We start from the raw sequence: 23,838 nt of genomic DNA on the forward strand, positions 1-23,838 counted from the left end.
TAATAGTGGTGCAAGGCTGGAGTCAACAGCGGAGCTTGTGATCACCTAGCTTTTACGTGACTTGCCTAAGTCGTTTGTAGGTTTCGCGAGGTTATGCTAGGTTTTGCTAAGTTGCCTCGGCGGGCTTGACGCTGCAAGTTTTCAAGCAGTCGCAGGGCCGGCTCGCTTTCTCGGCGACGTCGAGCGCTGCAGTCGCCGACTCTCTCCTTACATGGACTGAAACTCGGGATCCTCGACTCGGTGTCACCTCTGCTCAGCCGCAGCTTCGGCGCGGTGTTCCGGATCAGCTCGGCGGCGACGCATCGCTTCTCGCTTGGCAGTACGGCGCTCTTTCTGGTAAGCCGCTTCTTTGGGCGACCGGGATGTTCTTCGGGCGTCCCATGGCAGCAGTACGTACGCACGGAGTAGAGGAGGCGAGAGGTGTGTCGCCGCGCCTGCTGTTCCGAGCTTCACTCACCTGTGACGTAACGACTGCGCCCTACGCGCGTGCGGTGCGAGGAGGTTACGTGGCTCGGTGCTCTCACAGGTGGTTGCTAGGCAACGCGAGGAGGCGCAGAGCTGGGCTGAGTTTTCTAGTAACGCTCCACGGCGGAACTAAAAGCTTAAAAAGCTCCGCCGTTAATAGGTGTTACATCAATATTGACTTCATTGCCAGCTAGTTGTTGCCGTTAAAAGTGCACCATACCGTACAGAGTAAACGTGTACAGACCGCATGTTTAGTTGAATTAGACGACTACAGGCAAGCAGCATTAAATTAGGAACTACAGCCTGCCTTTGGCTATAAAATTACAATAGCGAATAATCATCTCTTTAAGACTGCACGTCTGGGTTGCCGAGAAATACTGATTTCTCGCGGCAATCGCAATCATCTGTCAATCATGTCAATCATCTGCAGTCTCCCGAAAAAAAAATAATTAGCGTGAGTTGTCGGCAACAGCAGCTTCGAAATAGCAACGCCGAGAAGCACAGCAACAAGCAGACAGCAAGAGTGTTGGAATGTTACCGCTGTTTAGTCTCAGAATTGTTCGATAAACGGTCATCCCTTGCATAAATGAACTGCCGTCTCAAATTTATCTATATAGTCGCCGTCGCTGCAGATCAGGCCAAGTGTTTCTCCAGGCCGTCCCTTAACGCACCGTCTCGTACGAAGAGTGCGTGGGAAAGACAGCACACTATCGTGAAGGAAACTGCAACACTGTGCACTGAAATTTTTCTTAGCGGGTCGGCAATCCCTCGCGCTGGCTAGCTTTTCTTAGCAGCGGCGACACCACATATCTACCGAATAAAACGGAATCCGCTTGCGCCTTATAACATTTCCTGTAATTGTTTGTCTTTGTTTTCTTCTCGCGTGCTGTGCGTGTGTGGCGAATTTATCTGCCATCGTCAAGTCGCTAACAGGAAATGTCCTTAAACAGAGTTTGCTGTGCGGAAATTTTTATCAAGTAATTTCTATACAGACAGCAGGGTAAAGTTAAGGGTTTCTCTTCCTTTTTTTCTCTCTTTCTCGCTCAATATTCGCGCACCAGGTTGTCAGTAACTCTTTGGAGGGCGCATGCGCAAGACTGCTCTATGTAGACTGCTCTATAGATGACCTGGCTTTACCCGCGCGAACGTTGAAGTATGCGTTCTCGGTACTCAATACCGAAAACCTAAGAGCATGCGCCGCAATGACCGATTCCAACACGCGTAAATATGAATGTATACGTAGAGTAAATCGAAATGCGACGAACGCTTTTGCTATTGCAATGTTTTTAATTATTACTATTACTGTGCCTGCTACTTTCTTGGCCGTGGCTATACGCGATACAGAGCGCACATATCTGCTCACCACGCACAACGCGCAGCAGCTTTTCGACGCCCCTGTGATGAAAGCACAGGCGACTAGCAGCAGACCTTACTTGCCACGTCGCGTCTAACTCGTATACTAGAATGCACCGGCTCTGAATCGCAAAAGCATTCAACGCAGGGAAAGCAGCACAGAGCGCGCAAATATGACGAACCGGCCACGTATACAAAGCGCGGTCACGCGCTTCCGCCATTGGACCATATCACAACTTCGGTCGGAATCGCATGGTCCAGTTGGGTAACACGGTATAACCGACAGTTGAACAGCCGATGCCGGCTGTCTCTCCGGTTTCGGTTCATTCGCTCTTTTTTTTTTTTTTGCTTTCATGTTCCGACAGGTAAAGCGAAAACATCGGTGGACAGAAGGTCAAATGGCTGTCCGACAGATGCGAGTGTTCAATCACTTTTATTCTTTGCGATTCTCAACACTCACAGGAGCTACTACGTGTCGCACGCGCGGAAGCAGCCACGGCGTTGCTAAGCGTCGTATCAGGATAACACGCACGTGCTTTTGATCATCAAACTCGGTATTAATGCTAAGTACAGTCAATAGTTTTAAGCAAACTTCAATAATGCCAGCGCATGTCACTCCTTATGGGGCTTTCGACTATGCGGCTTCCCTCTTAGCGAAAATTGGCGCATATTTTCCGGCGTTTTGACGTTCTTTCAAAATTTGGTGTTTATCCGTTCGATGCCCACAAAAACGTCAGAAAACAGCTAATTTCACGGAGAAATGGGATGCTGTAGGAGTCAACAGCGGAGCTTGTGATCACCTAGCTTTTACGTGGCTTGCCCAAGTTGTTTGAAGGTTTTGCGAGGTTATGTTAGGTTTTGTTAAGTTGTTGGTAGGCTTGGCTAAATCGTTTTTAGGTTTTGCGAGGTTATGGTAGGCTTGGCTAAGTTGTTTCAAGGTTTTGCGAGGTTATGCTAGGTTTAGCTCAGTTGCCTTGGCAGGCTTGACGCTGGAAGTTTTCGAGCAGTCGCAGGCCCGGATAGCTTTCTCGACGACGTCGAGCGCTCAGGCGCCGACTCTCGTATTACATGGACTGAAACTCGGGATCCTCGACTCGGTGTCGCCTCTGCTCAGCCGCAGCTTCGGCGCGGTGTTCCGGATCAGCCCGGCGGCGACGCATCGCTTCTCGCTTGGCAGTACGGCGCTCTTTCTGGTAAGCCGCTTCTTTGGGCGACCGGGATGTTCTTCGGGCGTCCCATGGCAGCAGTACGTACGCACGGAGTAGAGGAGGCGAGAGGTGTGTCGCCGCGCCGGCTGTTCCGAGCTTCACTCACCTGTGACGTAACGACTGCGCCCTACGCGCGTGCGGTGCGAGGAGGTAACGTGGCTCGGTGCCCTCACAGGTGGAAGCTAGGCAAGGCGAGGGGGCGCGCAGCTGGGCTGAGTTTTCTGGTAACCCTCCACGGCGGAACTAAAAGCTTAAACAGCTCCGCTGTTAATAAGTGTTACATCAATATTGACTTTATTGCCAGCTGGGTGTTGCCGTTAAAAGTGCACCATACCGTACAGAGTAAACGTGTACAGACCGCATGTTTAGTGGAATTACTTAGACGACTACAGGCATGCAGCATTAAATTACGAACTACAGCCTGCCTTTGGCTATACAAGTACCATAGTGAATACTCATCTCTTTAATACACCTGTCACAGTGGGCATTTTAATGTCATTCGAACCGAATGGCATTAGCATCGAATGACATTATTCGGTCGTTACAAAGCGATATTTAATGTCGTTAGCACCAAATGACTTCGGCAATCGAATGAGTTCGAAAAACTCCTTCGGCTTCGCACTCGGAGCGAATGTGTACTCTCAAGCCCAGAAACAAAGCAAAAGAGGACACAGCATTTGCAAATTGAAAACCGTACTCTTATAGAAGTAATAACGTTTGCGTGTTTTAATGGGCTTGTTCCTTTAAGGAGACAAAATCTGTGCGGCAGACTGTCGCAAAATGTTGTTACTCTCCAGCTCAGCAGCGTCTGGCCGCCGCCCATGCAGCCACCACTGTGTTCATCCTCTTATTATTACGCCTTGCTCGCAATGCAAAGTACGCAGCAACTAATCGCTTCACCTCCTGCAACTTAGCGTCGTCGTCCAGCGTCGCCATGTCAGCCATTTTGTTTGTTTTTCAATTTATCGGCTTCTCAGGTGGCTAAGCCTTGTTTTGGCTCATAGTGGCCACAGTCTAAAATAGAACTTTTTTTATACGCATTAGTAAATTTTTTTTTTCAGTGAAGTGACGTCCCAAAAATATATTTAAATATATGGATTGCTTATGCAAGCGCTTTATACCTACCTCGTTCTACTTTAGTTGCCACGTTTTTTTCGGAATCATCGCCATTGATATCGCCACCGAATGACGTTAATTTTTCGAGTGTAGCACCTCCGCGGGCGAATGACATTCGTTGCACTGAATGCCATTCGATTCGAATGACATCAAAACTTCCAGTGTGACAGGGGTATAAGACTGCACGTTTGGGTTGCCGAGAAATACTGATTTCTCAGGGCAATCGCAATCATCTGTCAAGATAAACACGCGAGACGAAGACATGCACATGCAGACTCCCGAAAAAAAAAAACAGTTAGCGTGAGTTGCCGACAACCGCAGCTTCGAAATAGCAACGCCGAGAAGCACAGCAACAAGCAGACAGCAAGAGTGTTGGAATGTTACCGCTGTTTAGTCTCAATATTGCTCGATAAACGGTCATCCCTTGCATAAATGAACTGCCGTCTCAAATTTATCTATATAGTCGCCGTCGCTGCAGAGCAGGCCAAGTGTTTCTCCAGGCCGTCCCTTAACGCACCGTCTCGTACGAAGAGTGCGTGGGAAAGACAGCACACTATCGTGAAGGAAACTGCAACACTGTGCACTGAAATTTTTCTTAGCGGATCGGCAATCCCTCGCGCTTGCTAGCTTTTCTTAGCAGCGGCGACACCACGTATCTACCGAAAAACATAAAACGGAATCCGCTTGCGCCTTAACATTTCCTGTAATTGTTTGTCTTTCTTTTCTTCTCGCATGCTGTGTGTGCGTGGCGAATTTATCTGCTACACGCCATCGCCAAGTCGTTAACAGGAAACGTGTCCTTAGAGCTTGCTGTGCGGAATTTCCATCCAGTAATTTCTATACAGACAGCAGAGTAAAGCTAAAGGTCTCTCTTCCGTCTTTCTTTCCTTTCTTTCAGCAGCAGCCCAATATTCGCGCACCAAGTGTCGGTAACTCTTTGGAGGGTGCATGCCCAAGACTGCTCTAGGTACACTGCTCTAGATCACCTGGCTTTTCCCGCGCGACCGTTGAAGTAGCCCCCTGTTCTCGGTACTTAATACCGAAAATCTAAGAGCGCGCGCCGCAATGACCGATTCCAGCATGCGTAAATATGCATGTATATGTAGAGTAAATCAAAACGCATTTTTTATTATTTTTATTATTGTTCCTGCTGCTTTCTTGGCCGTGGCTATACGCGATACAGAGCGCACATCTACGCAGCACGCACTACGCGCAGCAGCTTTTCGACGCCCCTGTGGTGAAAGCACAGGCGACTAGCAGCAGACCTTACTTGCCACGTCGCGTCTAACTCGTATACTAGAATGCACCGGCTCTGAATCGCAAAGGCATTCAACGCAGGGAAAGCAGCACACAGCGCACAAATATGACGAACCGGCCACGTATACAAAGCGCGGCCACGCGCTTCCGTCATTGGACCATATCACAATTTCGGTCCGGATCGCATGGTCCAGTTGGGTAACACGGTATAACCGACAGCTGAACAGCCGATGCCGGCTTTCTCTCCGGTTTCGGTTCAATCGCTTTTTTTTTTTTAGCTTTCATGATCCGATAGGTAAAGCCAAGAAAACCTCAGTGGACAGAAGGTCAAATGGCTGTCCGACAGATGCGAGTGTTCAATCACTTTTATTCTTTGCGATTCTCAACACTCACAGGAGCTACTACGTGTCGCACGCGCGGAAGCAGCCACGGCGTTGCCGAGTGTCGTATCAGGATAACACGCACGCGCTTTTGATCACAGAACTCGGTATTAATGCTAAGTACAGTCAATAGGTTTCAGCAAACTTCAATAAGGCCAGCGCAGGCTACTCCTTAGAGGGCTTTCGACTTTGCGGCTTCCCTCTTTAGCGAAAATTGGCGAATATTTTCCGGCGTTTCGCCTTTCTTTCAAAACATGGTGTTTATCCGTTCGATGCCCGCAAAAACATCAGAAAACGGCTAATTTCACGGACATACGGGATGCTGTAGGAAGCGGTCGTCTGAGGGAGACCTAAGCCTCGACTCCATGCAGAGCGAACTCCTTAACCGCAGCGCTTCGGACGCAAACTTCTAATGCTCGCAGGAGCATGCGATATACGCGAGACATAGGCAAAGGGAAACACAAGAAGCCGGGTGAGCTGAATTTTTATTAACATACGAACAATATCTTACCATATATAGGATAGGAAACAGTTGAACAACGGCAGAACTTGTCTTCCGCGTTAGTGTCCGGTTTCAGCAGCGTCAGGCGGATGCAAAACGCGCGCCAATGGAAAGTTTATCGTTTTCTCCAACACTCTCCCACTACCCCCTTCCCACTTTTGGAACCGCCACTTTGAACAAACCCAGATGCAACACGGAGGACACTAGCGAGCTTGCCAGCGAATACATCCTTACCTTCTATAGAACGCTGCTACAAGTTAGGATCAAGGGGACGATTGTCACGCATTTCGTGGGCAGGAGTACACTAAGATAAAGTGTCAAAAGATCGCGTTTCTTTTTCCTTCGTTTATTTAATTTCTTTATTTATTTCTGAGAGAAAGGGGGGGGGGGCGCTACGATAAACAGTCTCACCTTTCGTACGTGCGTCTATTATACTCATGACTGTTCGGTTTGCTTCAAGACATCCCGGGGCCGAACGTGGGCTATATATAACCGACGCCGCAGCGGAGGGCTCAGGATTACCTCACACTTTGTATTCTTTGACGAACATTCAACGGTCCGCTAACGAGCGTTTGTGATCTTCTGCCTCCCCACGAGAATAAAAAAAAAATATATTTCGTTTTATGTGCCAAAACCTCAATCTGTTTATGAGGCACGCCGCAGCGCGGGACTTCGGGTGAACTTGGACCACGTAAGTACACAGGTGTTGCCGCCGTTGCCGGGTTTTGACCCCGCGACTTCGCGCTGAGCAGCCGCGGTGGTTGCTTCCGTCACGCCGACGTATAGTGCGGCGCAAAAGGTAACACGCATTACTTCACTGATTAGGCGCTCCACGTTCTCTTTCCTGTACTCATCGCAGCCTATTTCTTTTTGTACCTAAACTCCGGAGATTACGTCACGTGACGCATCGCAATGAGGAGATGCTATAAACTGTTACCCTGGTTTGTACGACGGCACCTGCCCGCTGCAGACCATGATGCGGGAATCGCGACAATTCTACAAGCGCTGCAAATGTGTCATGGATTGGTGCTGCAAGCAAATCCTGCCTAGTTAGTCCTTTTTACACCAGAATGAGCTCAATACTGCCGAAGCAGGCAAGCGGCAACGCGACTTAATAAGGGCCACCTTCATATGAGCCAGTCGAAGCGGCTCAGAACATTAAACAGCGAACGGGAGATTATACACCGTATACTACCGAGTGCGCATGCGCGCACACGTAGAAAGAAATCATCAGACACATATAGCTCACCGTGTGTTTGCCTTCCTTCGGCTACGCGCTCTTGGCGCTCGCAACATGGAGACCGCACGTTAATAAGCGGCCCAACGTTACAGAAGTGGCACCGCTTCTTCGAGAGGCGTCACTAATTGGATTCCGGCAAGGAAGGCAGTCGCCGAGAACAAGTCATGCCGTTTCGGGTGAACACATTTTTCGGGGAGACCTGTCGTACGTAGATTATTTCGGTATAAGTCGTCGCTGTGGTGCAGCGGTTACGGCCCTATACACTGGCGCGGGCGAGGTCGTGGGTTCGATTCCCCCGCGGCGTTTATACGGAGGCTAAACTTCTATACGTTTCCGACACGTATTATTTGACGGTGTTCTAAACATAACTAAACAGCGTGAAATAACTTTCTTTTTTTTTTTAGCCTACGGTTACGCTTAAGCAACCCAAATATTTTTTGCCGGTGAAAGTGCCGCTATAGTAAACCGAACATGCCCCACTACTATCATTTACCGGCTCCGGTGCCATTACTATGGTTAGCAAAGTGTTAGCAAACTGCCACTACACGTGCTAATACTATGTACCAACTTTTATGGGCGGTAAATGATACTACCGATGCCATTACTATACCTACGCTTACTAAGATCTTCGTGAACTTTCTGACAATCCCTTAGTAGCTTTTGGTTGGTGACTGAGGCACACTGACAGGAGTGCATAATCATAACTATACGAGTCCGCATGTTCGGCGTTCTATTCTCTCATAAAAGATGCGGAATTAACGTATTCTTGCGAAGTTAAACAAGTACGGCGTTAGGGGAAGGACACTTCAAATTTTTAGTTCATATCTTAAAGACCGTGAACAAATAGTGAACATAGGCGGTTTTTGTTCATCCAAACGTTATCTGAAATGTGGCGTCCCTCAGGGCAGCATATTAGGGTCTTTTCTTTTCAATGTCTATATAAACGATGTGATAACAATCTCGACAGGAGCTGATTTTGTAATTTATGCCGACGACGCTTCCCTATTTATCTTTGGTCTTTCGGCTACAGAAATACTTTCAAAAGCAAACAATGCCTTAAACAGCTTTTTAAATTGGTATAAATTAAACAATCTCAATATAAATACAACTAAGTCAAAAGCTGTTATTTTCCGCGCTATAAATCGTCACATAGGGACTAACTTAACTATTAACCTAGGCAATAATATCATTGAGGTCGTTAGCCACCATAAAACAGTGGGTGTTGTACTTGATGAGCACCTTCGATAGACTGAGCACACTAATTACGTATCCCTAAGTTTATCTAAAGCTGTTGGAGCCCTTTCCCGGTGTCGTGGCATTCTTCCAGTGCACATTAAAAAACAGATATATGTTTCATTATTTCAATCACACATTGCATATTGTCATCTTGTTTGGGGCACGGCATCACCGACTAACGTGAATAGAATTGTGAGCCTGCAAATGAAAGCGATTCGTGTCATTGCAGACGAAGAGTACTGCGCACACTCCAAACCGCTTGTTATTCGGTTAAAAATTCTGCCCATCAGTGTTATGCTACGGCACATTATTGTTTCTTTATTCACCACTAAAACCATGTTTCGTACTAACTTCCTTATCAGAATATCAGCGCTCAAGGAACGTGTACCGGCAGCCAACACTCGACAATTAGAAAAGTGGTGTCTTCCCAAAACTCGAACGAATTACGGTCAACAAAGGTTAAAGTATATAATACCTTACACCCTTAACAATAACACAACTTTAATTGATGGCCCCGCAATAAATAAATGTGCCTTAATTGAATACTTTTTAAACAGTACAGCTTAATCGGCACCAGATTTATATCATGCAGTTTACATTTGGCGTTGTGCGTTCTTTTGTGTGGATTAGTGTGGAATGATATTGCAGGCATTGTCTAATTTGACTTCTTTTTCTCGCTCTCCGTTTTTGTAACAGTTCATTCTTCATAAAATATTTAACTTGAAGTTATACATGTGTGCACTTGAATGGTGTGTGTATGTATGCCATGTACGCGTGTATATGTAAATGTATATGTAGGTGTACATATATGTATACAAGGGGCGTATGCGCGCCACTTCTACGGGTGTTTGCGTGTGTACGTGTGAATATAACATGTCAGTGTACAATACTGGTTTGTTATTGGTGTATGTATATGTAAATATATTTTTCTCGTTCTTCACAGCTTGGTGCGAACAGTTTCTTTCTTCTTTTTTTTCCCCCTAGTATGGGTGTACGACATACACTGCTCTTTTGCCGCTGTTGCCACTGCCTGTAGGGCCTCAGGCCTCGTCAAGCTGCTCAATGAGCAGCTTTTTGTCTGGGGTCCATTTTTCCTTTCCTTGAGGAAAATAAAACTGATTCTGATTCTGATTTTATCGAAAACGAGCAGCGTACACAGAAGGAACTCTTCTCATAACCTCAAACGTCACGCTAAATCCTGTGAAATAAGTACTAGCCGTGGATGCTTAGTGGTTATGGTGTTGGGCTGCTAAGCAAGAGGTCGCGGGATCGAGGGCGAAGTGCAGAAAACACCCGTGTGTTTATTTGATTTAGGTGCGCGTTAAAGAACCCCAGGCGGTCCAAATTAATCCGTAGTCCCCCACTACGGCCTGCCTTATAATCAGATGGTGGTTTTGGCACGTAAAACCCCAGAAAAAGAATATATATATATATATATATATATATATATATATATATATATATATATATATATATATATATATATATTCAAAAACACCAGAACAATGAAACTTCAAGCCACCCGTTTAACTGGGTGACCTTTGTTTCTTTCATATCTATTCGATTATGATATGCATTCAGAGAATTCTTATCGGCCAGAAACTCACTTTTATATTCCGTAGTCATATACCCGCTTATATACCGGGTGTGTTATTGTAACGTTAACATTTTTTTTTTAATCGCCTGCGACGTATAGGACGAAACGAACTGGTGGGCTAGCTGGTTATACGTGTCTACTTGAACACAACACACAATAAATCGACAGGGGCTGACAAAGTGCTTTGTGGTGCTTTATGTGATAAGCGCAGTCAAACGCGCTAAAAATGCAATGTTGTTCCAATTAATTTTTTTAATTCACCTTTTTATGCACTGAAGCTCAAAAACTACTGGTCAATTCATTTCGGCGCAAACCTTACTGGGAGCGCTAATTGTCGAAACGGGTCTCATTCCTAGAATTCGTTCCAAGTGGATATTAGTTTAGATGTCTAAGGTAACAATTCGTAAATTGAAATATGTGCTAATAAAGTAATTAGGCTGTTAATTGGCCAAAGTTTGTTAATTAGTCAAATATTCACTTTGATTTCTCGTGCTAACAATGTCCGCCTCTGAGAATAATCTAGCTCAAGAGTAAGAGTTGGTGCTACCTGCCGCGTGTGAAAGTTAAAAATTCTGTCAATGCTAAAATAAAGCGCTTCGTATAAGATTGCACGCCAAACTCAAGCAGAACCTGCACTTTCACCAGTCCGTAAGTTTGGTCATCATTCGGTATACGATGCTTGAAAGCAGTCAGCCGCAGGGCCAATAAGCTTTTGTTTTAGAGCAAGCTGCGCTCCTTTGCATCAGGCACGACAGTACACAAACAAGACAATCACGAAGTGGCACTGTCGCTAATTTCACTTGGGGTGCACATACTCGCGAGTCGGTGCACCTTGGCCCCATAATCACCGAGATCGGGCAGCGCGCGCGGATCTCCGATCTCCTCGGATCTCGGAGAGCATGCCGGCTCTTCAGCGCACGAATCTGCCAAGCGCATCAGCAAGTGTTCTAAAAAGGCAGAGAAAAGCCACTTTTTTTTTTTCGGACATAAAATTTTGCGCGAGCCAAACTATCCCAACACAGTCACAAACGACAGCAACCGTCCTGCGTACTGTGTGGCCGCAGGACTGCCTTGGCCTGACTGAGTTGGTGTTGCGTTTCACAAAGCAAAAAAGAGAAGAAAAAAAATGAAAACTAAGAAAAATTGAATGGTCTATGTCTGTAAAGGACAAAAAGGTGTTAAAGCCGATGGTATGTTAAAAGGTACGCAAAAGGCAAGGCGTATAATGTACGGACACAAGAGCGTGCCCGCATCGTTACGATCAGCGTGCAGGGGTGCCGACCTGCAAAATTTTCCCAAGCCCGCTGCAGCTGCGGGGCTGGCGATCTGCAGATAAGCGACCTCCGAAGCCTTCCCACCCCGCTGAGAGGACTCTCTTTGGGAAAACAATGCGCCGAGTCAACAGGCCATCGGCGCCACCATGTCTACTGCGGCGACTCGCTTAGTAAGGACGACAATACGACCACCCGCAGCCGAACGGCGCCGGGATGTATACACGCAGTCGGCAGACCAGGTACTGTTAGTGGATTCACCGTCACGGTTTGTTTGAAGCGGTGCAACTCCTGGAAGAAGTTGTTTTGCGGCACCGTCTCACGGACCTTAGAATTCGTCAGTCAATGGACAGACGCGGCAGCCACTGTCTGCGGGGTCAACTCTGGGACCAAGCGGCGCCTGCTTAGGGCGAGACCCATGTCTGCAAAAACCCTCTCACCTCGGTGTGGTTAGTGAAACCTGTGCGGAAGTGAGTGTGTAAACCCTCCCTCTCAAAGGCGGGTCGGCTACGATGACTTCGGACGCTCCAAATTGGTCGACGGTCGAAAGGCCGTTTTCCCTCACCTAGAATCTAGGAAGGACAGAGTGTTTATAAGCAGCCGTGGCGCGGCTGCTGGGTGTGCATTCTCTTTCAGTCATGCTAGACTGATGAACTGTAACGTTCTCATGTAGATACTGTAAATAAATCCCATATTCCTCGTTCTCGATGAAAACAAGTCCTTCCCTTCAACAATGTCCTCAGCATGGATGAGTTGGACGACGGCATGGGCCAGCTACCATATAATTCATGCCCGGCCCCAACCATTACAGCATGCACAGATGGTTTTTCTCTCCCTTCTTTACCGTCCCTGCGTCACCTTTCAGTTGATAGACAGCGTTTATGCTTTTCGTTCCTCATAACGCCTCTGCTATTTTTGCGGCCGCCTATAGGTAATCCTGGTAAGAACTCCATATAGGGGAGGCGAACTCAAGTTTGCTCCTAACGAAACTTTCATATGCTATTTTTCTAATTGTAGGAGGGGAAAGGGGTAGTGTTTTCTTTCGGTAACGAAGTGATCTTGAGGCGTCCGCTACAAATTTCGAAATGTGGTCGGACGATGACAATATACAGTTTATTAGAATGCCTAGATAGCGGTAGGAATCTGCTTGGGATATGTATTTAGAGGTAAGTGAATATTGAAAGAAGACAGTTCTTTTGCATGAGACAACCATGTATTTTGCACTTCGAGACACGGGCTCCATGGGCCAGCGTGTGCACCATGCTTCGACGAGAAACAGAAGCGGACCAAGGACCGATCCCTGGGGAACCCCGGAAAGCACTTCTGTTTCCGTGGACACCGGACCACCAACGGCGGCACATTGAGCGCGTGCTACTAAGAAACATTTTAACCACGGTAACATAAGCTTTTAACCACGGTAATATAAGCTGTCCGTTAATATTATAAGAAAGCGTTCAGCTTCCTGAACGCTTTCGTCATGAACAAGGATTGTGAGGCTTCCCAACTTCGTCAGCCGCATATTGAACAACCCTTCCCCCCCCCCATCCCTTGTCCCCCAGTAATTTTCGCTATCAGGTGAGTGCACGTTATACAAAAGTTATTGTGGATACAGATACGCGCGACAGAAAGGCTGCCGCCAGAACTATGTCACCGTACTGTCAGTGGTCCCGCAGACCGTCGGCCGCACTGACACATTTACCGGTGCCGAGTGAATAAACTATTTAAAAAAATTTAGGCGCATTCGTTCGCCGTACCACGGCTGCTCTATAAAGACCATACGGTGTCGCAAATTAATGACGCAGTGATCGCCTAGGCACTTACGCCGGCCCCAGCACATCGAAACAACGCTCATGAAATCCTCCTTTTAAGGAAGCAAAGCCGACAGTACGCACTTTTAACTATAGGTAACCACGCAACAAATGCTGGCTAACAGGAACACGCGGAAAGCATCATTTATATGCCAGCGGTGTGCGATGCGAGAAACGAATCTTGAAGCGATCGAGCGTTATAGGGATTGTGTCGCGTTCTTTCACTGTTGTGAATTTTTACGGACGCCACAACTAAATTCTACACGCTAACAGACGATCGTGCCGCCGTCGTATTGCATGAGAGAATATGGTGGCGGCACGATTGTTGAACATTTCATTGAACCAAAGTATGTTAAGAGGGCTAGAGTTACTATGCCCCTACTCATGAGAAGACTTACGTGCGACATCAAGTGATGTTGAAATGACCTCTTCATTCATGGTCACATGTTTTATTGATGGGGATGTCGAAAGAGCTGCGAATTAAACGGCTGGTCTGCGCATACCACTCTATCTAGCGATACGAACTGCACACTAGAAGGTTTTGTGTAATGACAGGGAAGTGACCGAGTTACTGCAAACAAAAGGTAAATAGCCCGTTTATAAGTAACACTTCCATAACGAGAAGAGAACATAAATTTGAACGATTGATTCTGGCATATGTTACGCGCGCCGCGCTTACAAATTATTTTGTGTTGCAGCATCAATGAGCGTCAGCGAAAACATGCTCATTGTGCCATCTCTAAAGTAGCACTAAGTCAACTAGATGCACGAACTCAAACGATGTGTCATCACGCTGTCGAATTATTTAGTAACGGCGCGTAAACTTATTTCACACCGCCTTCCACACGTAATCGACAAAACGAAACTAACCAAACCTGCGGGCAAGGTTGGCTGCTGTCGTGTTTGCAAGAGCGCTAAACGCAACCAAGGTGGAAGGGTCACTGTCGGATAAAGTGGGCAAGTCTGTACATTATACATAGCATTTGGAATACAGCAGCACTTCGGTTGTACGCGTGACTGAAGTTGTCAGTGGTTACCGAACATCGAACATGGATCGAAAAAGCGTTCACACTTTTACGCTGCAGCGAAGACGTAGTAGCCGCTGATGAAAAACGCAGGTCACACGCTGAAATCTTCAACCGCGGTTCGCGCAGTCACAACCTACATACAGATTTACTACACGTTAATTCATTTTTCACTGCTTGGCGCTAGAGAGTTGCAGTGATTTGGGAACGAAAGTCACCTCATAGGTCGAGAGGTTGTAGGTAACTCCAACAATAACCGTGCACGCTGAGCGAGCTCCTGCTCAGAATTGACACCGGTTACTTGTCACGCCGGGTGTCCATCCGCACTCAAGTTTAGCAAAAGGTCTGCCAAGATTTCATACAAGGGGAAGAAGCGAAAGAGCACGAACGCGGCCGGCACAGCGACACGCTACACCGACTGACCCAGAAAGACGATAGTAAGCGAGACTTACCGGGCTTCTGAAACATGACGAAAATCGTGAAGAAAGGTGCTGCAATGAGAAATAACGCGACGTAGAAGGGTACTGGCCTCCTCGGGAGCATCGTGTGGCCTGCCGATGTCTGTTTGTTGTCACAGTTTTCCACGAACGAGAGAGACGTCGAGGGGCGGCAGCGCTCGCAGCAGCGTGGGTCCACTTAAAGCACCACTCACACACGGAGCGTCCCCACGAAGCCGCCGGGTCTTATAGTCGCACAGGCACGTGTTCGAACTGGCGCTCTGACAGTCAAGCACAGGCATTTATACACAGCAGTGCGTCAAGAGCCTCCGGAGCTCACATGCCGAAACAGCTGCGTTGCAGAGCACAACATATTCCACCGTCTCCCCTGCTCGGCGGCTTGATCACAGACCGTGGTCGCTGCTTGCTACCGCTTGCTGCGATCGCAGTTCCCTCGAACACCGCCAGGAGAACAAATCTTCTGCTAGCTTCTCTTCACACTTAACAGATGGCGCAACTTCTGCCGCCGAACTGGGACCAAAAAGTAAGGAAGCTCTCGTGAAAGCAGTTGAAAAAACTTTAAAAGATAGACGAATACCAGACAGTTGGCGACAAAGTAGAATGAATTTAATTTATAAAGGTAAGGGGGAGAAAGACAGAATTCACTCGTATAGACCGTTGACCATTACATCGGTAATATACAGGCTAGCAATGCAGGCAGTGAAATTAAAGCTTCAAGCATGGGCAGAAAATAATGGCATTTTGGGAGAGCTTCAGAATGGCTTTAGAATAGGTAGGCGTTTGGATGATAACTTGTTTGTTCTTACTCAGTGTATTGAAATATCAAAAGCAGAAAGCAGACCGTTGTATGTAGCCTTTTTGGACATTACAGGAGCATACGACAACGTAGACCGCAGCATTTTGTGGGATATTCTGGAAGGGGAAGGCTTAGGTAACGATTGTATACAGCTCTTGAGAGAGATTTACCTAGAAAATACTGTTTGCGTTGAATGGGAAGGGATGAGGAGCGCGGAGAAAGTTCATATCAACAAGGGACTGAGGCAGGGGTGCCCTTTATCCCCGCTGCTGTTTATGATGTACATGGTGAGGATGGAGAGGGCGCTAGAAGGAAGTAATATCGGGTTTAATCTCTCATACAAACAGGCAGGTACAGTAATAGAGCAGCAACTCCCAGGTTTATTTTATGCGGACGACATTGTGTTGCTCGCAAACAAGCAAAGTGATTTGCAACGTCTGGCTAATATCTGTGGACAGGAAGGCAACAAGTTAGGTTTGAAATTTAGTGTTAGAAAATCAGGTGTTATTGTATTCAATGAAAACAGTGAACAGACAGTGGAGATACAGGGCCAAGAAATACCTCGGGTAACAGAATATAAATACCTTGGTATATGGATAAACGAAGGCAACGGATATATGGAAACACAGGAAAAAAACCATAACAGTCAAGGGGAAGAGAAATGCAGCCATAATGAAGCACAGAGCGCTATGGGGATACAATAGGTACGAGGTCCTCCGAGGTATGTGGAAAGGGGTAATGGTTCCAGGACTTACTTTTGGAAATGCGGTTGTTTGCTTTAAATCAGGGGTACAATCAGGACTCGACGGGAACCAAAGGTCAGTGGGTCGCCTCGCATTGGGCGCTCACGGGAAGACTACAAATGAAGCTGTGCAAGGGGATATGGGCTGGACTAGTTTTGAAGTTAGGGAAGCCCGCAGTAAAATTGAGTACGAAGAACGGCTGAGGAATATGGAGGAAAGTAAATGGGCTGGGAGAGTGTTCAGGTATCTGTACAGGCAAAACATTGATTCACAGTGGAGGAAAAGAACTAGGAAGCTTACCAGCAAGTATGCGGCCTGTGGGGTGGGCAACACAGCAACAAAGAAGGTCAAGCGGAAAGTCAGAGAGGCTGAATTAATCTCATGGGTGGCGGCAATGGAAAAGAAACCTGCCATGAGTAACTACTTAAGGGGAAAAAACGAAATTAGGAAAGAAACCATTTATGATAACTCAAAGGGAAGCTCATTACTTTTCGAAGCGAGATCGGGATGCCTTAGAACACGCACCTATAAAGCGAGATATAAGAATGAAGAAGAAACATGTGCTTGCTGCGGTAAAGCTAGGGAAACGACGGAACATATTTTATTAGAATGTGAGGACGTCTACCCAGCGGTCGATTTAGGCACCACTGGCCTCCTTGAAGCCCTTGGGTTCAGCGGGAGCAGTGGTAAAGCAAACAGGTCCGCAATAGACATCAGTAAGAGGCGATTGGAGGATTGGTGGAAGAAAAGTAGGGAAACGACAAAAGACGGAGACGTACAAAAGCACAGTTCGCAATAGGGTATCAGAAAATTTGGACGTGGTAGTTCATAGTGGTTTTTTTTCTTTTTTTTTTTTTTTTTTCATTGGTGAACATAGGTAGGATAATAGGCAGCATAGTAGTAAGAGCTTGGTGGCGCAAGCCACCGCCCCGTTCCAAAGGGGACGCTCATAACATCCATCCATCCATCCATTAGTTTGCGCCGTTTGCGCCATGGTTTGCGCCGACGTTGGTCTGCGCATTGGTCTGCGCGTCGCATCATTTGAAACAGGCGCCGTTTTTATTCGAGTACTTCAAGTACAATGGCTAAATGGGTAGGTAGGGTAGGTGTGCCAACGGGAGTAGTTCACTTCTTCTCCGCGTCATGACAGCACAGCACGAGAATGGCAGGAATCGCGCTGCTTTCAGAGACTGGTCGCGGAGCGCGCGTCGTCTGCTACTGGGTCTGCTGTCATTGGGCGCCTGTTATATTTGAAATAATTGGTTTTCACCGTAAAAGATGGAAGAAACTGGTTCAGTTATGTTGAAACAGTGCATAAAAATGTAATTTTTCCTGATGCAATGAGTAGTTTTCAAAGGCGATCATTTAATCGGCTCTTAACACGCTAACGGCACGGTGCCACAGCGCTAGCAGTCACTATATAGTTCTCCGAGTCCCTGTAATTTACTTAGAAGTTCAAGGAGCAGAGTGAATACTATGGGTGATGGTCATGCATACGAATAGTTTTTAGGCTTCGCGACAGAGGGAAAAAGTTCCTGCACTGAAGAAAACTAACCGGAGGAGCACCACCTACTTTGCGCCGAATCATAAGTTTGGCTACAAACGTGCAAGCCACGGGCTAAAATACGACTGATTTTGACGCCGCGAAACCTAGAACTTTCCGAGAAACGTGAGCTTGCACATAGCCGTGCTAAAAAAATGTTTCAAGGGCATTAGTCGTGTGCGAGCGCCACTACGAGGAGCACTTCATTGAGCGTGTTGTGCAGACTCCGAGGGTGCACCTGCGGCTAATGAGTGACGCTGTTATTTCGATGCTACCTGACGCTCCAGCAGAAGAAAGCTCCCGCAAAAAGAATAAGCAAGACTTCGATGGGATGTCGGTCGCTAAAATAATCCTGATGAGACAGTAAGCCAAACATGCACACGCGCTTCAAGCAAATACGATGCAAATGAATATGACGCGTGTTGAATAAGTAAAGAATGAGTATTTGTACGCAAGTGAGGAAATGAACCTGTTGAAAGACGGTCGAGAAAATGATTCTGTGTGAGAAGCTTGAGGACGTTTTGGCAAATACGACAACGAATATCAACAGCCACATAGCAGAATAAAGGATGAAGAGTGGACTTCAATGAAGAGAAAGGAGGAGAGGTTGGCCTGGAAAGCGTGCCTCTAGCCTGTTGGGGGTAATGGGAAGTGGGAGATACAGGGAAAGGCAGGTGGCAGGTGACTAGGATATGGTACAATGAGCTACTATATAGCAGAATAAAATTCAGCTTCCAGTGCAGCGGCTGCAATTCACAAGAAAGCGAATGTTGTGTGCACTGCCCCTGGCAGATTTTCTTACTTTTTTCCATCTGAAGCCTTCTGATCTGGTCGCTTGTGAGCAGCACAAACTTGAACCTACGAACAGCATCATCAAGCTAATCCATTGTTCGCCTGCACTTCCTAGTGACGAGCGAAAACGTACGTTGCTCCTGAGTGTACCCCAGAAAAGAAAATGCACTTTAATTTATGCTATGTACGTTACATATAAAGTGAGCGCTGTGATGCAGTGCCGTGTTTCATTTAAGGCTGTAGTTTGCTCTGAATATTTGGCGTTACTGTTTTAGACGTGGGCCTAAGAATTACTCTGTTACATTCAAATCTACATATGCGGCCATCAAATGTCCAACCTATTAATTTTTTTTGCATGCTACAATTAAGCTGCTACTCTCATCATAGATCATAAGATCATACAGCTAATCATAGATCGTCGAACAAGGTAAGAAATAGCTTTCTTTTTTTGTTTCAGAGAAAAATAAGCTTACAAGAAAGGTTGATTTATATTGCAAACATGCATGTACAGCTCGACAATAATCCCCATAAATCTCGCTTTTAATATAGTCCCCATACGGTCGAAAAAATAAAGCCAATGGAGTTTAATTGCGCGAATATCAATACTTATTCGGTTCTACTTTACATTTCTTCAGACCAAGTATAATTGTCAATACGCATTTGGTGTTATAAAGATACTCTCTGCGCGAATTACGTTCGCATACAGCCCCTACATACCTATTCGTAAAACAATATTCGACTCTAGCTATTCTTTTAGAAGAACTGATGAAGGGATATTTAGTCCGTGCTTAATTTGTGCTGCTCTTCGTAGACTCAATTTTAACGTGGTGCCGAACTAAACAGCCTTAAGAGCTCTGATGTTTTTGCACCTCAAACGGGGAAACAAACAGCTGACGGACAAGGCAAGTGCATTACCTTCGGAAGTGACAGAGCCCCGCTGCATTCAGAAATTTGTAAATCTCTATGATATCACCGTGAAGACGGTTTCCTGTTTAAATGGGATGTTAAATGTGCCGCAGTTATACTGTAATACGGCCGCAGCAACGCGCGCCGCTTGTGGCAGGGCTCTGACCGCATATATGCAACGCCACGTTTGTCGTCATGAAGCGGAGAAACGCTGAACTATGCTTCACACCCAGCAAACGGCACACCTACCCATCAACAGCCACCGTAATGCGGAAGCATTACATGACCCATTACGCGAAAATCCGTCCTAGTCGGCGGCGTGACCGAATGATGGTGCTAAAAATGGCCGACAGCGCAATGAGAAACAACGTTCGCTGACGACTCTCCCTAACGCGAAATTTGAGCGCAGATGCATGTGTTTTCATTTCGCTATGTACTGGTTGGCGCGGAGGATCTGTCTCGTGCGGCACGCTGAAAACGGAGCGATGTGTGGCGCGATCTGCACCATCTAGGGGCGCCACTGTAAAGACCACGCGTTACGCGCGTGCTATTCCGCCTAGCATCTGAAAAATCTAAGGGTATTTTTCTTCATTGTAAAGGAGCACATTCCCAATGGCACATACCAAGTTACTCAAGCTTAAAGACGTTCATTGAAGAGCAACGCTCACCTACTGGCACATAGCCAATGACCCAAGTTGGTACCAAATAGGTTCACTGAAGAGCAGCACAGGACAAGTGGCACATATACTGTGTTAAAAAGAAGAGAGAGAGAGGTTCATTGAAGAGTGGTACATACCCATGGAGTGTCTCATCCCAGGTGGCCCATGACGGTGTCAAAGAGGTCCATTGAAAAGTGGCACTAGGTACACTATGCCACATACCCAGTGACCCAAGTTGGTCTGATAGTTGCTTTCAAATCCTGTTCCCTCAGCACAGCAGCCTGGTTTGCTATCCATTCAAACGTTGACTACCCATGGAGTCACCCAGGATGGCGGGAAAACGATTAGACACACAAATTGACAGCCAGTCACCTCGAGAAAGTACGTCAAGCACCCCAAGAATGGTAGTTGCATAAGAAAATTGGTCAGTGATTCAACATCTAGCTGATGTTGATCAAATGTTGTTTCTACAGCATGGCTCTCACAGTAAATTATACAGTCCCTACGACCCATTCTCACACACAACTTGTCATTTTATTTCCTGGACTTCAACTAGACGAATCTCCTTCACACTTCTTTAGCACTAATTGTTGTTTATACGGACTTCCAAATTGCCTTTCAATGCATAATTCAACTGTGCCGCTTTCTTAGTACGCAGAAAAGGCCAGGATATGGACAAAAAAAGATTTAAAAGCATTTTAACATTTGGGTCCCCCAGGAGAGCCTTCTTCACAATCTTTCTAAGTGTGTCAAGGTATCACTAATCAGGCAATTTTTTTTTCACTGAATGGCTCAGTTACCTACACTATCCAGAAGATGGTTGTAGCGCCGAAAAAAGACAACACATAGCAAGCAAGATGGGACAGGCGCTGTCTTTGTGTTGTGTTGCCTTTTTTCGGCGCTACAACCCTCTTCTGGAAACATGCACCAACTAGCCCCCCAAGAAGTATTACTCAGTTAGCTACACTAATACGGACACGGTGAGATGCATTGCATCTGTGCTAAACTTCTAAATCCACAGTCAATGGACAATGAATATCAAAATGAACTTCACCATGAAAACCGCGGGCGCAAGTTTTTACATAGGTATGAAAGTTCAGGTGCAATCTATGTGATCTCGTATTAAAATTTAGTTGTACAATAACAAAATACAGTATGCACATTCATTAAAGTTTGGCTCATCAGTGCAATGACATGTTGGCATTGTTGATGAAGTGAACACAGCTGGTACCTTAAAGAACATAAAGAAAAATTAAAATTATTGACAAAGCATATGTCTATGCATTTGGACATACCAGACTGCTCTTTTAGCAGCTCCTTGAAAAGCTGATTACTTCTGCGCTTCATTACAAACCTTGCATGCATTATCATATCACTACTGCTGGAGTTACAGCAAATAATTATATTAGTTGTAAGATGGTGGAAAGATAAGCTCTAGCTGACTATTTGCCTATATGCTATATAGTTATAGGATGATTACACCATTTATAACAAGCTGCCATGAGCTGCATCTAAAACTATGCAACAGAACACTGTGAAAACAAGAAATAGTTTTATTGCAATGCAGTGATACCCCCTCCTCCCAAAGAACTGAGGCTGACATCTGCTTCAACATGATACTTGTGTGCATGTTACGTGCACACAACATTTCTTGAGTACATGTCACATTCCAACAATTTCTTTAAAGTGTTGCATAGGAAGTCAATTGCAAGTAGCTGCAGCTTAAATTTAAGTCAAAGTAGAATGCCTTTTCCCATCACTACTTATATTCCATGTCAGAACATGCAAATAGCTAGTGAAACACATGTTCTCTTCATCCTTGTCTAGCTAACGCCTATTTTATCCTGCTAGCTACTTTCTGAAAGCACATGGACCAGTTTGTGCACGAAGGCTGTCCCTACATTTCAAGAACACTTAAAATTTTTTAAGTGTCTTTGTCACGGAGCAATAAAAAATTTATAGTCATCTATCTTGCGCGCATATCCTTTAACGCTATGTGCAAGGCAGGGTCAGGTCACAAATGGCATGCACATTTATTTATTAATTCATTTATTTATTCATGTACCTCACAGGCTCCAGACACAGCAAGGGGGGTGTGCTAATAACAAAGGACCTAGAAACAAGTTGCACAATGTTATAAATTTGGGCTTGGCAATTGACAGATTAACCTTATGATGAATAGATAAAAGCTTTAACCATGACAAGTTTTTTCTATCACAATTAATCGGTTATGCTCACATGACCAAATCAACAAGGAAAGGAATGAGTACCGGCTGTGTCCACACATGGGAATGCTGCACTTGTGGCAAAATCAGGTAAAATGCATAATTGTCCTATTCCGCCTTGTGTATTCTAGCACACATGTTTGCGGCATTCTTTCTTAGCCAGTAAAAGGGGACATTACCAAAGCATCATATATTTTCCTTCAATGCTTGAACGAGAGAGTAGGCGTGGAGCAGCACTAAAACAGACGCTACCCCTTTTCACTTCCTGAGAAAGAGAGATGATCTACGCATTAAAGGCACCAGCAAAATGCGAGCTTGACTCAACGCAGCACTAGTAAAATTGAATGTCCATTTGCACAGACCTTCGTTCAAGTAATAACAAAGGCTCTTTTAGGTCTATGTAGCGTGACAAATCACCGGCTTTGCTTTCTTTTTCCGCTTACGTATGTATATCTACAAATCCTACTAATTAATTAATAACATAAAAGCTACTGATTAATCTGGTTAAAATTTTTATTTAATGCCCAGCCCTTATATAGATATAAACAACATGAAATACTTAAGATACAATATTTTGAGTGAAGAGCAGAAATTAAATAATCCTTGTAAGGTAAAAACCTTTATTAGAATGCAAGTTTATACAGTTAATACCACTCTTTGATAATTACATAAATTAACGAGTTATGTACACAAGAAATAAGAAAGAATTGAACACTAGCCAAATATTGCAATGATTTTTGCTCTGAAGGTTACAGGATTGTTAACGTCAGCATTGTTATCAGGCAGACCATTCCAATGTTTAACGGCATGTGGCAAGGAGACACGTTAAATGGATTAATCAGACCGAAGATGTAAGGGATGGATGAATGTGTGGCACGGTGGATGGGTGCGTAAGCACCCATCCACTGTTTTGAGTTATTTTATGTGGCAGACAAAGCAAAGCTACATTCTGGCATGATTCAAAAGAGGGTAGTGACAATGACAACTGAATGCTAGTTACGCTCGAATTTGGCTTGTAATCTCTGGCAATAAAGTGTGCAGCATGGTTTTGGATGGAGTTGAGAATGTGGATTAGTATGCCTGGTGAGGTGAGCAAATTATTGCCAAGAATTCTAGCAGGGGTTAGACAAATGTCTGATACGCAAGCTTTCTCATGAAGGAAGGAGCATCACGAAGGTTGCGTTTTAATTAACCAAGGTGCACAAAGAGTTACCTGTTATTTTTTCATTGTGGGCAGACCATGATAAGCTTGGTGTTA

At 45.6% G+C, this 23,838-nt stretch overlaps 1 protein-coding gene across 1 annotated transcript in view; it reads right to left on the reverse strand.

Moving 5' to 3' along the window:
• The window catches only part of LOC126535861 (alpha-1,3-mannosyl-glycoprotein 4-beta-N-acetylglucosaminyltransferase B-like), a 162,223-nt gene extending 146,897 nt beyond the window's left edge, over positions 1-15,326 (reverse strand). Inside the window, exon 1 of the mRNA XM_050182705.2 lies at positions 14,911-15,326. Coding sequence (XP_050038662.1) covers positions 14,911-15,001 — 91 coding nt within the window. The 5' untranslated portion in view covers positions 15,002-15,326. The remainder of the gene's footprint in view (positions 1-14,910) is intronic.
• Between the last annotated feature and the right edge of the window lie 8,512 nt (positions 15,327-23,838).

This window comes from Dermacentor andersoni, chromosome 4, assembly GCF_023375885.2.
Source record: "Dermacentor andersoni chromosome 4, qqDerAnde1_hic_scaffold, whole genome shotgun sequence".
In the NCBI taxonomy this organism is placed as follows: domain Eukaryota; kingdom Metazoa; phylum Arthropoda; class Arachnida; order Ixodida; family Ixodidae; genus Dermacentor; species Dermacentor andersoni.